This window comes from Moschus berezovskii, chromosome 16 (assembly GCF_049115385.1).
Source record: "Moschus berezovskii isolate FMDL1 chromosome 16, NW_MosBer_1.0, whole genome shotgun sequence".
In the NCBI taxonomy this organism is placed as follows: domain Eukaryota; kingdom Metazoa; phylum Chordata; class Mammalia; order Artiodactyla; family Moschidae; genus Moschus; species Moschus berezovskii.
The window spans coordinates 8,504,275-8,519,617 of NC_142475.1; the positions used below are offsets into that span (position 1 = coordinate 8,504,275).

The 15,343-nt window shown below is 38.7% G+C and overlaps 1 protein-coding gene across 1 annotated transcript in view; it reads right to left on the reverse strand.

Moving 5' to 3' along the window:
• Positions 1-218: 218 nt before the first annotated feature.
• PIP4P2 (phosphatidylinositol-4,5-bisphosphate 4-phosphatase 2) overlaps positions 219-15,343 on the reverse strand; it is a 71,378-nt gene continuing 56,253 nt past the window's right edge. Inside the window, exons 6-7 of the mRNA XM_055432029.2 lie at positions 3,052-3,142; positions 219-2,441 (exon numbers count right to left, since the gene is read on the reverse strand). Of these exons, the coding sequence (XP_055288004.1) occupies positions 2,298-2,441; positions 3,052-3,142 (235 nt within the window). The 3' untranslated portion in view covers positions 219-2,297. The remainder of the gene's footprint in view (positions 2,442-3,051; positions 3,143-15,343) is intronic.

Consider the following 15,343-nt stretch of genomic DNA (forward strand, 5'->3'; position numbering starts at 1 on the left):
TGTCTGCTTTGAGGTTCTACTTTGAAAGTGTTTCCTTAGCACAAGTCTATACAAATATCTACCTGTACACAGTATATAAGAATTAACATACCAATTCATTCAATCATTCATTCATCTATTGAACACATACACACTAGGCCTTGTTCTAAATGCTGGAAATAAAGCAACAAATAAGACCAAGTTTCTTGCTATAATGGAGTTATATTCTAAAAGGAATATGGTCATACAGGATATAATTTAATGTGGTTTAAAGTTAATAGGGAAGGAATGTATTATTCAGTATACAATGCTGCCACAACTAGTCAACCACTGAGAAAAAAATAGATAATTTCATACCTAGGATCAAGTATATTACAAATGGATTAAAAATCTTTATGCTTAAATATTTAAAATAAAGCACAAGAATACTGGAAAAAATGTAAGTGAATATTATATAAAGGAACATCATATGCATTCTTGAATATGACAACTTTACAGTAAGAGCTCAAGGCAACTTTGGAAAGATCTCCTTTTTTTTTAAATGGAATAGAACAAGGTAACTTTTGAACAATAATCTTTATTAGTGTATTTTCAAAGATACATATAATCCTGAGCTACTGCATTTATACATTTATCATTTACTCCTTGAAGTTTATGTGCATTTTCCCCAAACTCTCATTGTTATACTAATCAGGAACATAAATAATTAAAAATATTCTTATCCCTGGAATAGCCAATTGATTTACTCAGATCACCTCATTATCTAATTCTATTCAGTACTACTTCAAAAACTTTAGAATATTACCTTTCAGCTAAGTAATTTCTTTTTAAAACTACAAAGATGGGCAGTGCAAGAGGTGATTCTTTAAATCCTCATGGATTCCTAGAAAACTACATTGCTTTTTGTCCTTTATCTGTATTTGGAATAAATTTGGTAATCATTTGACCAGCTATCTTTGAGAAGGATGATAAAACTAACTACATCTAATCTTAATATTTTAGCCAGTGTAAAATGTCACAGGCTTCCTTCACATTTCAGTATTCCATGTGTGTGTGCTCAGTTGTGTCTGACTCTTTGCGACTCCATGGACTGTAGCCCTCCAGGCTCCTCGGTCTATGGAATTTTCCAGGCGGGTTGCCATTTCTTCCTCCAAGGAATTTTCTCGACCCAGGCATCAAACCCAAGTCTCTTGCATCTCCTGCACTGGCAAGCAGATTCTTTACCACTGTGGCACCTGGGAGGCCCCAAGTATTCCATAAATTAAGGGCATGGTAACCCACTCCAGTATTCCTGCCTGAAGAACTCCATGGACAGAGGAGCCTGGCAGGCTACAATCCATGGGGGCGCAAAGAATCAGACATGACTGAGCGACTAAAACACACACACACACCCCAATGAGAAAAATTAACCATGATCTAATGAAAAGGAGGACAACCTGATATGGATACATTTTTGTAAACTGTTAAATATTATGAAACATGTTACATGAAACACTTTCTTCAATTTCCATAAAGGAATACATACACAGAGCTGGTTAATATTAAATTTCATAAATCGAGGCCAGAACTTATATAATTAGAACATTTTCAAACAACGACAAAAATGAAAGACGAAAGTCCTGTGATCTTTGAGAACAAACATTTATCCAACATATCTCCAACGGTGGACAAATAAATATTTTTATTCTTATATTTTAAATTACTACCAAAATATTATTTATTTCTACAAACAACATAAAACAAGCATACAGTATCTAGAAATGGTCTTTATCTGACAAGAATGTCAAGTCTTTGAAGGTACACTAAACATTTTCTTTTTCCTGAACAATGTCACTATGATCTTAGGTTAAAGTTACTATAAGCAGTTCAAGCAAAATGCATATTGCTTAGATTTAAAGCAAGCAATTGTGATAGTTTAACTAAAAAGTGAGTATAAACGTGAAGCTATTATAGCAATATTTATAAACACTCCTTGGGAATACTCACAGACCAGCAAGTAACAGAATAATTGATTTAAAAATAATGAAAGCGTGGTGTTATGTGTAATGATTGGGAACAAATCAAAAATACCTTTAAGAGATGTAAAAGAACACGAAGACCAAGCTTTATTATTTGGAGCTTGAAAACTTAGCAGCAAAACAAACTATTTGCCTATAATGTAGTACAATAAACATTTGTTCATATAAGGCTCCCAAAGTCTTAAAACTTCATACATAAATGAAAATGAAATCCATTAGGTAAATTATTTAAAGATGTCCAGAGTAGCTTATCAAGAACTGCTAGATACCCTCAACCGCCTCACAAAGTCATAAATAAGCTTATGCAAAACTGTGTTCTGGATAACTCACTCTTATGGCTCCCCAATAACAAGCTCGGATAAGGCAGACCAAACCTAAGAGATAAGCAATTGCCCAAGAAACATAGGTTGCATGAAATCGTCTTGCAAAATCTTGGGTGCCAACCTAAAATAAAAAGCAATATAAAAATAAAAGGTTAGAAACTGAGAACTTGTGTTGGCTATTTTGGTGATTTTTATGAAACATATTCCCGAGATGACAGAGCAAAATTTCATAAAATGACATAGCAGATTATGTTAACTATAAATTTTATCAAATCAACCAAAATTCCACTAAAACATTTATAAAGGAATTTAATCTATGACCCTGGTACCATCTCCATATTGATAATAAATCTTTGTTTGACTTGAATAAAAAGAATATTTTTTAGACCATCGTAGCTGAATGAGTATTGCTTCAGGTCTGGCCATGGCAAAATTAGTGCTGGCACTAAACAAAAACAAATGGGCTTTTTGTTAAAGGGATGATAAAAGTTCCCAATATCAAGAACCTTCAGAGGGATCCCAAGACGTGATTTCACCTGGACGGGCAAACTCCTCTGAGAACAAGCCCATGGTTTGTCTTCAGATTGCTCAAAATTTTTTAGAAGCTTCTGGCATGGTATGTCAGGGAGGCAGGTTCTTTAGGGATCAATGAAAGTTGTTCCAAACCTAACCATTTACTACTGATCAAGTTAAGAGGAAAGAATTCCAACAATGAATAGAGTAATACTCACAGTTAATCCAATTCCAATGAAAATACATATCATTCCAATGGTAATATACACACAGCAGCGCCTTCGAGGAAGTGCGCTACCCACTGAAGAACTGTAAATTCATGAGAACAAAAAAGAATGGTTAAGTGTTTACGTGAAGGTTCTCCGTATCATCTTTGTGAGCACTAATCCACGGCTTTAGTAACACATACACTGCCGTTTATTTCTTCAACTTGAGAGACGAGAACGTGGATAATAAGAATGATATTTTGGGGGACTTCCCTGGTGGTCCGATGGTTTAGAATTCATCTTTCAGTGCAGGGGACGTGGGTTCAATCCCTGGTCAGGGAACTAAGAACCCACATACCGCAGGGCAATTAAGCCCTCGAGCCAGAACTAGGGAAGCCCGCAAACTACTCCCTGCAACTAGAGAAAGCCCGTGTACCGCAAAAAAGAGCTTACAGGCCACAGCAAAGACCCAAATAAAAATAATAAAAAAAGTGACACTTTTAATGAGTTGTCTAAATCATAATTAGTGAGTTTTTGTGTGACTCGTTGTGGTTTTAAACAAAATTCAAGTCTTGGTCATTGACAATATCCACAAAAACCCACAATAGTCAACAATGATTTTCCAAGATAAAATTTTATTTCCAAAAAACTCTATTTCAGCATGGAAAATAGGTGCTATATTAAAAATACCATTTGATTCTCTTACATTTATAACTGTTGGTGTATGTTTAGTGTAGAAAATAAGAATAAAGAATAAAAAGGAAAATTACCTATAATTCCACTACCATGAATACCACTGAACATTTTGCCTATTTTTCTACAGCCATCTTTTCTAACTTACCAATTTAGCATAAGCATTTTCTTACATCATTAAGTATTCTCAAACTTAATGATGAATATAACATAACTTAATGAATTCCCTACTATTGGACACTTAGCATTTTCCTTCTTGTAAATAATGCCAGCCAAGCTTCCTTGGTGGCTCAGCTGGGAAAGAATCCACCTGCAATGTGGGAGACCTAGGTTCGATCCCTGGGTTGGGAAGATCTCCCGGAGAAGGGAACGGCTACCCACTCCAGTGTTCTGGCTGGAGAATTTCATGGATTGTATAGTTCATGGGGTCACAAAAAGTCAGACATGACTGAGTTACTTTCACAAGCAACGTCTAAAATCATTGTGCTTTTTAAAAAATGGAAGTAGAGGTGATTTACAATGTTTTTTTAATTTCTGCTGTCCAGCAAAGTGACTCAATTTTACATTATATGTATATATATATAAATTCTTTACATTCTTTTCCATTATGGTTTATCACAGGATATTGAATATAGTTCCTGTGCTACATAGTTGGGCCTTGTTGTTTATCCATTCTATATATACTAGTTTGCATATGCTGACCCCAAACTCCCAATCTATTTCTCCCCTACCCCACCACTATGGCAACCAACTTACACTCCCAGTAACAGTGTAGGAGGGTTCCCTCTTCTCCAGTCCTCTCCAGTATTTGTTACTTGCAGAATTTTTAAACATTTCCTTTCTGACCAGTGTGAGATGGCACCTCACTGTAGTTTTGTTTGCATTTCTCTAATAATTAGCCATGCTGAACATCTTATAATGTGCTTTTTGGACATCTGTATGTCTTTGGGAAATGCCTATTTAGGTTTGCCCATTTTTCAATTGGGTTGTTTGTTTTGTTGCTGTTGAGTTTGCATATTTTGAAAATGTAGCTCTTGTCAGTCACATCACTTGCAAGTATTTTCTCCCAGCCACTAGTTTTTCTTTTCATTTTCTTTATGGTTCTTTTGCTGTACAAACGCTTGTAAGTTTCATTAGGCCAATTTGTTTATTTTTGCTCTTATGTCCATTGCCTTGGGAGACTGACCAAAGAAAATATTGGTGCAATTTATACTGGAAGATGTTTTGCCTATGTTCTCTTCTAGGAGTTTTATGGTGTCCTGTTTAATGTTTAAGTCTTTAAGTGATTTTGACGTTATTTTTGCACATGGTATGACAGTGTTTCTAATTTCATTAGAGACGTAGCTGTTCAACTTTCTCAACACACCTTGCTGGAGAGACTGTTTTTTCCCCGTCGTATATTCTTGCCTCCTTTGTTGAAGATGAATTGACCATAGGTTCGTGGATTTATTTTGGGCTCTCTATTCTGTTTCACTGATCCACATAAGTTTTTGTGTCAATATCATGCTGTTTTGATTACTGTAATTTTGTAGTGTAGTCTGAAGTCTGTTGCCTTCAGCTTTGTTCTTTTCTTCAGGATTGCTTTGGCAATTCTGGGTCCTTTATGATTCTATATAAATGTAAGAATTATTTGTTCTAGTTCTGTGAAAAAGGTAATGGGTAATTTGATTTTAATTACATTAAAAACATTGTAAATCACCCCTACTTCCATTTTTTAAAACACACAATGATTTTAGATGTTGCTTGTGAAAGTAACTCAGTCATGTCCGACTCTTTGCGACCCCATGAACTATACAGTCCATGAAATTCTCCAGCCAGAACACTGAGTGGGTAGCCATTCCCTTCTCCGGGGGATCTTCCCAACCCAGGGATCGAACCCAGGTCTCCCACATTGCAGGTGGATTCTTTACCAGCTGAGCCACCAAGGAAGCTTGGCTGGTATTATTTACAAGAAGGAAAATGCTAAGTGTCCAATAGTATGGAATTCATTAAGTCACGTTATATTCATCTTTCAGAATTCTAGTTTGAGAATACATAATGATGTAAGAAAATGTTTATTCTAAAGGCTATGCCAAAGCCTTTGAATGTGTGGGTCACAATAAACTGTGGAAAATTCTGAAAGAGATGGGAATACCAGACCACCTGACCTGCCTCTTGAGGAACCTGTATGCAGGTCAGGAAGCAACAGTCAGAACTGTACATGGAACAACAGACTGGTTCCAAATAGGAAAAGGAGTACGTCAAGGTTGTATATTGTCACCCTGCTTATTTAACTTATATGCAGAGTACATCATGAGGAACGCTGGGCTGGAAGAAGCACAAGCTGGAATCAAGATTGCTGGGAGAAATATCAATAAGCTCAGATATGTAGATGACACCACCCTTATGGCAGAAAGTAAAGAGGAACTCAAAAGCCTCTTGATGAAAGTGAAAGAGGAGAGTGAAAAGGTTGGCTTGAAGCTCAACATTCAGAAAACAAAGATCATGGCATCTGGTCCCATCACTTCATGGGAAATAGATGGAAAAACAGTGGAAACAGTGTCAGACTTTATTTTTTTGGGCTCCAAAATCACTGCGGTTGCTGATTCAGCCATGAAATTAAAAGATGCTTATTCCTTGGAAGGAAAGTTATGACCAACCTAGAGAGTATATTCGGAGAAGGCAATGGCAAGCCACTCCAGTACTATTGCCTAGAAAATCCCATGGATGGAGGAGCCTGGTAGGCTGCAGTCCGTGGGGTCGCTAAGGGTCAGACACGACTGAGCGACTTCACTTTCACTTTTCACTTTCACACATTGGAGAAGGAAATGGCAACCCACTCCAGTGTTCTTGCCTGGAGAATCCCAGGGACGGGGGAGCCTGGTGGGCTTCCGTCTATGGGGTCGCACAGAGTCGGACACGACTGAAGTGACTTAGCAGCAGCAGCAGCAGATAGTATATTAAAAAGCAGAGACATTACTTTGCCAACAAAGGTCCGTCTAGTCAAGGCTATGGTCTTTCCCGTGGTCATGTATGGATGTGAGAGTTGGACTGTGAAGAAAGCTGATCGCCGAAGAATTGATGCTTTTGAACTGTGGTGTTGGAGAAGACTCTTAAGAGTCCCTTGGACTGCAAGGAGATCCAACCAGTCCATTCTAAAGGAGATCAGTCTTGGGTGTTCATTGGAAGGACTGATGCTAAAGCTGAGACTCCAATAATTTGGCCACCTCATGCAATGAGTTGACTCACTGGAAATGACTCTGATGCTGGGAAGGATTGGGGGCGGGAGGAGAAGGGGACGACAGAGAATGAGATGGCTGGATGGCATTACCGACTCGATGGACATGGGTTTGAGTGAACTCCAGTAGTTGGTGATGGACAGGGAGGCCTGGCGTGCTGTGATTCATGGGGTCGCAAAGAGTCGGACACAACTGAGCGACTGAAATGAACTGAATTTGATAGGGATCTCTTCAAATCTGTATATTGCTTTGGGTAGTATGGCCATTTTAACAATATTAATTTTTTGCATTGTAAGAATTAGGATTAAAAAATTAAAGAGATTAAACTCTTAAAAATCTTAAATACATATGCAAGAAGCCTATGGGAAATTCATAAAATATATCTCTCAACTGAAATTCTAAATTCAATAGTTTTCAGTTCTACTTCTAATTTTTAAAAAAAATTCAGAATAGTAAAAGTATAGCAAAGGTCAAAAAGCCAAACTAGCACTTTCTCCTTTCCTAAACACACACACATTAACACATATCACATATTGTGTTAGTGGGTGATACTGCTGTTGTTTAGTTGCCCTGTTGTGTCTGACTCTTTGGACCCCATGGACTGCAACACACTAGGCCTCTCTGTCCTTCACCATCTCCCAGAATTTGCCCAAGTTCATGTCCATTGCATCAGTGATGCCGTCCAGCCGTCTCATCTTCTGACGCCCTCTTTTCCTTCTGCCCTCAATCTTTCCCAACATTAGGGACTTTTCCAAGGAGTTGACTGTTTGCATCAGGTGACCAAAATACTGGAGTTTCAGCTTCAGAATCAGTCCTTCTAATGAGCTTTCAGGGTTGATTTCTTTTAAAATTGACTTGTTTGTTCTCCTTGCTGTCCAAGGGACTCTCAAGAGTCTTCTCCAGCACCACAGTCTGAAGGCATCAATTCTTTGGCTCTCTGCCTTCTTTATGGTCCAGCTCTCACAACCACACAAGGCCACTGGGAAGACCATAGCCTTGATTATACGGACCTTTGTGGGCAAAGTAATGTCTCTGCTTTTCAGCACACTGTCTGTTTGTCACAGCTTTCCTGCCAAGAAGCAATCATCTTCTGATTTCATGGCTGCAGTCACCATCTGCAGTGATTTTAGAGCCCAACAGGAGGAAATCTGTTATTATTTCCACCTTTTCTCCTTCTATTTGCTGGGTTTCCCTGGTGGCTCAGCTGGTAGAGAATCCACCTGCAGTGCGGGAGACCTGGGTTCGATCCCTGGGTTGGGAAGATCCCCTGGAGAAGGGAAAGGCTACCCACTCCAGTATTCTGGCCTGGAGAATTCCATGGACTATACAGTCCATGGGGTCGCGAAGGGTCAGACACGACTGAGCGACTTTCACTTGCACTCACTCACTTAATGCAGCCAGATGCCATGATCTTAGTTTTTTTAATATCTAGTTTTAATCTGGCTCTTTCACTCTCCTCCTTCACCCTCATCAAGAGGCTCTTTAGTTCCTCTCCACTTTCTGCCATTAGAGTGGTATCATCCTCATATCTGAGGTTGGTGATGTTTCTCCCACCTATCTTGATTCCAGCTTGTAACTCATCCAGCTTGGCATTTCTCACTTTGTCCTTAGCGAACAGGTTAAACAGGGTGACAGCAGACAGCCCTATATATATATAATTATCTGATTTGTCTGTGTATAGCCAGTGTCAACATTATACCTATCATGTGGTAAATTACTCATAGAATGTCTATTGAATAAGTGAAATATAGAAGTACATCACTTACTAGGCATAATTTAGGAGTGTGTTATTCTAAAAAGGTTACTTTTGCATAACAGAAAAGTAACTTCCCTTAAGTCCCTTTTTAAAAATTGATGAATATTGTTGCAAATATGTATCATAAAAATTCCTGCATACTTGAACCAAAACAGAAACATCTTGATGATCTGGGGGTGGGGGGTGGTTATCATTAATTGCAGTGGTATACAGCCTATTATCTGGAGTTAATAGGGAATTTGTGATTCACTGCCAATGGCAAGCCACTCTAGTACTCTTGCCTAGAAAATCCCATGGATGGAGGAGCCTGGTAGGCTGCAGTCCGTGGGGTTGCTAAGGGTCGGACATGACTGAGCGACTTCACTTTCACTTTTCACTTTTACACATTGGAGAAGGAAATGGCAACCCACTCCAGTGTTCTTGCCTGGAGAATCCCAGGGACAGGGGAGCCTGGTGGGCTCCCGTCTATGGGGTCACACAGAGTCGGACATGACTGAAGTGACTTAGCAGCAGCAGCAGCAGCAGCCTGTATGTTATATTTAACCTTTGACTACTTTTAATAACCATGTGTGCATTTGGTGATTTCTCCTGTGTTACATCTCACAGCTGGCCATCATTTCTCACTTACCTACGTACGTATCTGCCTCTGGCGGTCTAATCTACAATGGAAGTGAAAGTTGCTCAGTTGTGTCTGACTCTTTGCGACCCCATGAACTATACAGTCCATGGAATTCTCCTGGTCAGAATACTGGAGTGGGTAGCCTTTTCCTTCTCCAGGGGATCTTCCCAACCCAGGGGTCAAACCCAGGTCTCCCGCATTGGAGGCAGATTCTTCACCAGCTGAGCCACAAGGGAAGCCTAATCTACCATGGATTAGAAGGCAACTAAATTTACTAGAATAAGTCAAAAGTTTCTAAGTGAATACTGTAACAGCTTTTCTATGAGCCAAAGGAACACACTTTTGTGTTTAAAGTGTGCTTAAAAACACACTTTAGTTTTCTAATACTTAGAAAACCCATGCTCATTTTTCATCAACATATACAGTCTCTACCTCTGGGAAATCTTCACAGGAAAGAAATAATTTACTGAGACTTTACAACACAAGTGCCATCTTATCACAAGGAAAGGCAATGACCAAAAACACCCATTGCGTGGATAATAAAATCTCTTATACATTTAATACAATGTGGTATCTGTATGTAACGCATAATATTGTTTTGCAAGTGTTAAAACTTTCTACACATACATGTGTTAAGCTGTATGCTTCTGTGACTTGTTTTTTTTCCCCTTGATACTCGACATGACTTTTCCATATTCACACGCAGAAAGTTACTTCATTCACTGTCACAACTATCTTCCCTTATACACACACACACACACACACACACATACAAACAGCTTTCTCATTCTTGTTGATGGACAGTCAGGGACTTGGAAAAAATTTTTTTGCTATTATAACAAGACTGTTTCAAACACACTCTAAATGTTTCCTTATGTAAATATGCAGGAATTTATCAAACATATACCTAGGAATAGAATTGCTGGGTTGTACTGTAGACATATCTTTAGTTTTAACAAATGTCAAATTTATATCTCCACCAACACTATATGAGAACTTCCATTGGTCTACCTATATTCTCATTAACACTTCAACACTTGGTAATGTTCTCAGGTTTGAGAATTTCATGAGTGTGAAAGGTATGCCATTGTGGATTTATTATGTATTAATATATAACTGATTTGTAGTGAGGTTGGACATCTTCTCATATGCAGGCTGACTACTGATTTTTTCTATTAATTGCTTGTTCACACCCATTGTCTCTTTGTCTTGGGCTGTATTTAGATAATTCATAGATGATACTTATATAGTCTGCATACTATTCCATGTAGCTATATATACCACACATATCTCTTTTTTTAAAAGGATTTTTTTATATGGACTATTTTTAAAGATTTTATTGAATCTGTTACAATAGTGCTTCTGTTTTGGGTTTTGGTTTTTTGGCCACAAGGCATATAAGGTCTTAGCTCCCTGATCTGTGACTGAACCCACAGACCCTGCACTGGAAGGCCAAGTCTTAGCCACAGGACATCTTCTTAGTCTGTTTCTACAAAGTCATCTTTAATAACATATTTTGATATGAGTATTTACTAGTGATACCAATGTAATACAAAGTACTTCTGATATAGTCAAAACTACCAATCTTTTCCTTTAAGGTTTGTACTTTTTTAGGAAATTCTTTTCTACTTCTTTCATAAAAATATTTTTCTACCTTTTCTTCTAAAAGTATTACAATTTTGTTTTTTGCATCGCCAGCTACAAATGGGCACTTGCCAGCTACCTCTACAAGGATTAAATCATGAGCTGCTGCAGCTAACTGACCTTCAACACTCCCTGAAAGGAGTTCAGGGTGTAGTTCAGGAATGAGACAGTTTGTTCTCTGAGAAAATCTGGCAGACAAAGTCTTCAGATAGATCTTTTCAGGAGAAGATTTTATGAGCCCAATTCTTGCAGCTCCTCATTTCTAGAAAAGCACTAATGTCTACTCCTCTTATGTCTACTAGTGGGATTAAGAATCACTAGTAGCAACTAACGACTTCATAAGACCAGCAGCAATCTTCTGCAAAAATAGGTGCTTGATTGCACGTACTCCCCCTTCACCAAAATCACATATATACTGACCTTCCTCCCTACCTCTCTGGACCGGTATCTATCCCCGATGAAACTTAACTCCCAACTCTCACACTGTGCCTTTCTTTTAGTTGACAGCATTTATGTTGATTGTCAAGAGCATAGTTCCTATAATTGTTCATCTTTTATTTTACATGTATCGAAGTTAGATTACTTGTTGCAGACAAGTTTGGAATTTATATTTCCGATGAAGTGACCATAATGGTAATAATACCCTAAAGCATATGAGATAATTAAGGTATATGCTAAAATGCTATAACAGAGAAATCTATAAAACAGTAGCTTTATTTCTCTTGCACATAAGAATTCAAAGGTAAATGTATACCCAAGGGCTGGTAAACAGTTCTGTTCCAGGACTGCCACTGACTCGATATGGTAACAAATGTTCTACTGCAGTTGCCTTCTCCAAGCAACTGGAAGAAGGGAGTAAAAAGCAGGACAAGCAGGTTTTGTCTTTAAATAGAGTTCCAGGAGGATGTATTCATCACTTTTGTTCACATCCTATGGTCCTCAACACAAACACATGGTCACAACCATCTGCAAGAGAGGTTAGGAAGTGGAGTCTGTAGCTGAGCAGCCGTTAAGACAGACAGTTCCACTGCAAGGAAGAGAAGAACAGCAGCTTCTGCTATTTTACCTAGTATTACTATTGCTGTTTTACTGTTGGTTAGTGTTTGCCTGGGATACCATTCCTTTTGGTTAGTGTTCCACGGTTTCACCTTTTACTTTTATTCTATGTTCTCATATTGTACGTGTTTCATCTTCAAATTGCACATAGATGTACGACGTGCATCTAGTAAGTCTAGTCTGATAATTTCTCACAAGTTTTATTACGTTTATATATATTCTGACAACTAATATATGTTGATTATTTCTTCTTATTTTGGTTTTCTACTCTCTGTCTTCTTTGCCCTCCCATCCCCTTTTCTAGATTTCTTTTGGATTGACTCTGATGCTCTTCGGAGAAGGCAATGGCACCCCACTCCAGCCTGGAAAATCCCATGGATGAAGGAGCCTGGTGGGCTGCAGTCTATGGGGTCTCGCAGAGTTGGACAAGACTGAGCGACTTTACTTTCACTTTTCACTTTCATGCATTGGAGAAGGAAATGGCAACTGACTCCAGTGTTCTTGCCTGGAGAATCCCAGGCCAGGGGAGCCTGGTGGGCTGTCATCTATGGGGTTGCACAGAGTTGGACACGACTGATGCAACTTAGCAGCAGCAGCAGCTGACACTCTTATTTCATTTGCTACCTACTATTTTGAATTTTAATGATGTATATTTCTATTCAATTAGCAGTGGAACTTAAATTTTAATATGCATACCTTTTAAAAACTAAAATCATTTGAAAAATCTATCTTTCCAACAAATCCAAGGATCTTAGAAAGCTTTAACTCCAAATACTCCACTCCCATGTTATGTGATTTTGTTCTTCAATATGTCAGTTCGATTCTATTTTTGTTTCTCCAAATTTGTTAGCATTAACAGTATTTCTGTTATTGTTTTCTTATAATTTTATTATTCATTTTTATTAAATAATTTAAATTGAATTAAAAATTAAATCTATTAAAATTATTAAATTAATGAATTAAATTTATTAAATAAAAAATGAAAATTTTATTATTTATTTATTTTGGCTGCGCTGGGTGTTTGTTGCTGTGTGGGCTTTTTCTCCAGTTGCAGGGTGCAGCCTTCTCACTGCGGAGGCCTGGCCTGTTACAGAGCAGGGCTCCAGGGCATGTGGGCTTCAGTCCTTACAGCGCATGGGCTTAGTTGCTCCACGCCAGGTGGGATTCTCCCCGACCAGGGATCGAACCCTAGTCTCCTGCAACTGAAAGGTGGATTCTTTACCATTGACCCACCAGCGAAGCCCATTATTGTTTTTTAAATTTATTCACTTTGGCTGTGCTCGGTCTTCGCTGCTGCACACAGGCTGTCTCTAGGCGCAGTGAGGCGGATCTAAGCTCTGGCTGCGCTGAGCAAAGGTCTCACTGCCCGGCTTCCCCTGTGCTGCAGAACAGTCTCTGGGGCGCGCGGGCTTCAGCATGTGCCGTGCGTGCGCTCAGCAGCTGGGGCTCACGGCCTCCAGAGCACAGGCTCAGTACCGTTAGCGCTCGGGCTTATTTGCCTCCCGGCACGTGGGGAAGGAAATGGCAACCCACTCCAGTATCCTTGCCTGGGAAATCCCACGGACAGAGGAGCCTGGCAGGCTACAGACGACAGGACTGCAAAGAGTCGGACGCGACTAAGCCACTTCACTCACTCACTCACTCACGTGGGATCTTCGTTCCCAGATCAGGGATCAAACCTGTGTCCCCTGCATTGGCAGATGGATTCTTAACCACTGGACTCCCGGGAAGTCCCATTGTTATTGTGTTTGCTACTTTACAGTCAGCGCTTCTGACGAATGTTTAGCATTTCTTGGTTCATACTTTCTTGACTCTTGCAGTGCAGAAGTTTCTTCAAGGATATTTTCCCTAATTTCATCTTTCATCAGTTTCTTTAGTGAGGGTATCAGAATGGTAACCACTCTGTTTTGGTTTTTACTGCTGGTGAGTTGGGGCTTCCCTGGTGGCTCAGCTGGTAAGGAATCCGCCTGTAACGTGGGAGACCTGGGTTCGGTCCCTGGGTTGGGTTCTGACTGGTTAGTTCTGCATTTGCCAATATCTATTTAAAAACTTCATTAGCCTGTGATGGTCTAGATAGGTCTACAACAACAGTGTGACAGTTGATTTCTCTTAGAATTTTGAAGTATTTTTAAACTTGTTGGCTTCCCTTGTTGCTATTGAGAGGCTTGCTGCCAGAACTGCTATCTTTTTCACACTAAAAATCTGCCTTTTCTGTCTCTGCTTTTAATATCTTCTATTTATCTTAGTTGTCTGCAATTTCACTATAACTCATTTATTTACTCTGCTTGGGTTTCATTGTGCTTTTTGAATCTATGGGATCATATCTATTATATCTCTGAAAATACTTAGGGATTATCTCTTCAAAATACCTCTATCCCATTCTCTAGTTTTTCCTCCTAAATTAGAAATATATCAGATGTTCTTACATATATTCCTTTCAATTTTATTTTTATATTTCTCTCTGATGGGTTCTAGAATTAGTTTACTTACTTAATTAATTCTAGAATTAATTTACTTAATTCTGTCTTCCAATCCACAGCTTCAACTGTCAAATTAATCTGATCTGCTGTTTAGCTTGTTCTACTGTATTTTCACTTCTGTAACTTTTAATTTCTAGAAGTTTCATTGTGTTTTTAAAACCCCGCCTGCTTATTGCTTGGGTTAATTAATTTTTTTTGTTTTAGACAAATGTCGACTCAAAAGCCGTTATAAGAAACAATACAGAGAGATCTCATTTGTTCTCTAACCAGTTTCCCCAATGGTAACACTTATACAATATTATAACCAATGTATTGACAGTAATACAATCCACTATTTTATTTATATTCATTTGTGTGTCAGTACTGAAATCAGATTGATTATATTATATTCTCTGCAGTCAAAGATGGAGACGCTCTATAGAGTTAGCAAAAACAAGACCAGGAGCTGACTGTGGCTCAGATCATGAACTCCTTATTGCAAAATTCAGACAAAGTGAAGAAAGTAGGGAAAACCATCAGGCCATTCAAATACAACCTAAATCAAATCCCTTATGATTATACAGTGGAAGTGACAAACAGATTCAAGGGATTAGCTCTAACAGACAGAGTGCTTGAAGAACTATGGACAGAGGTTCGTAACATGGTATAGAAGGCTGTGATCAAAACCACCCGAAGAAAAAGAAATGCAACAGGCAAAATGGCTGTCTGAGGAGGCCTTACAAATAACTGAGAAAAGAAGAGAAGTGAAACGCAAAGGAGAAAAGGAAAGATACCCATCTGAATGCTGAGTTCCAAAGAAGAACAAGGAGAGATAAGAAAGCCTTCTTAAGGGAGCAAT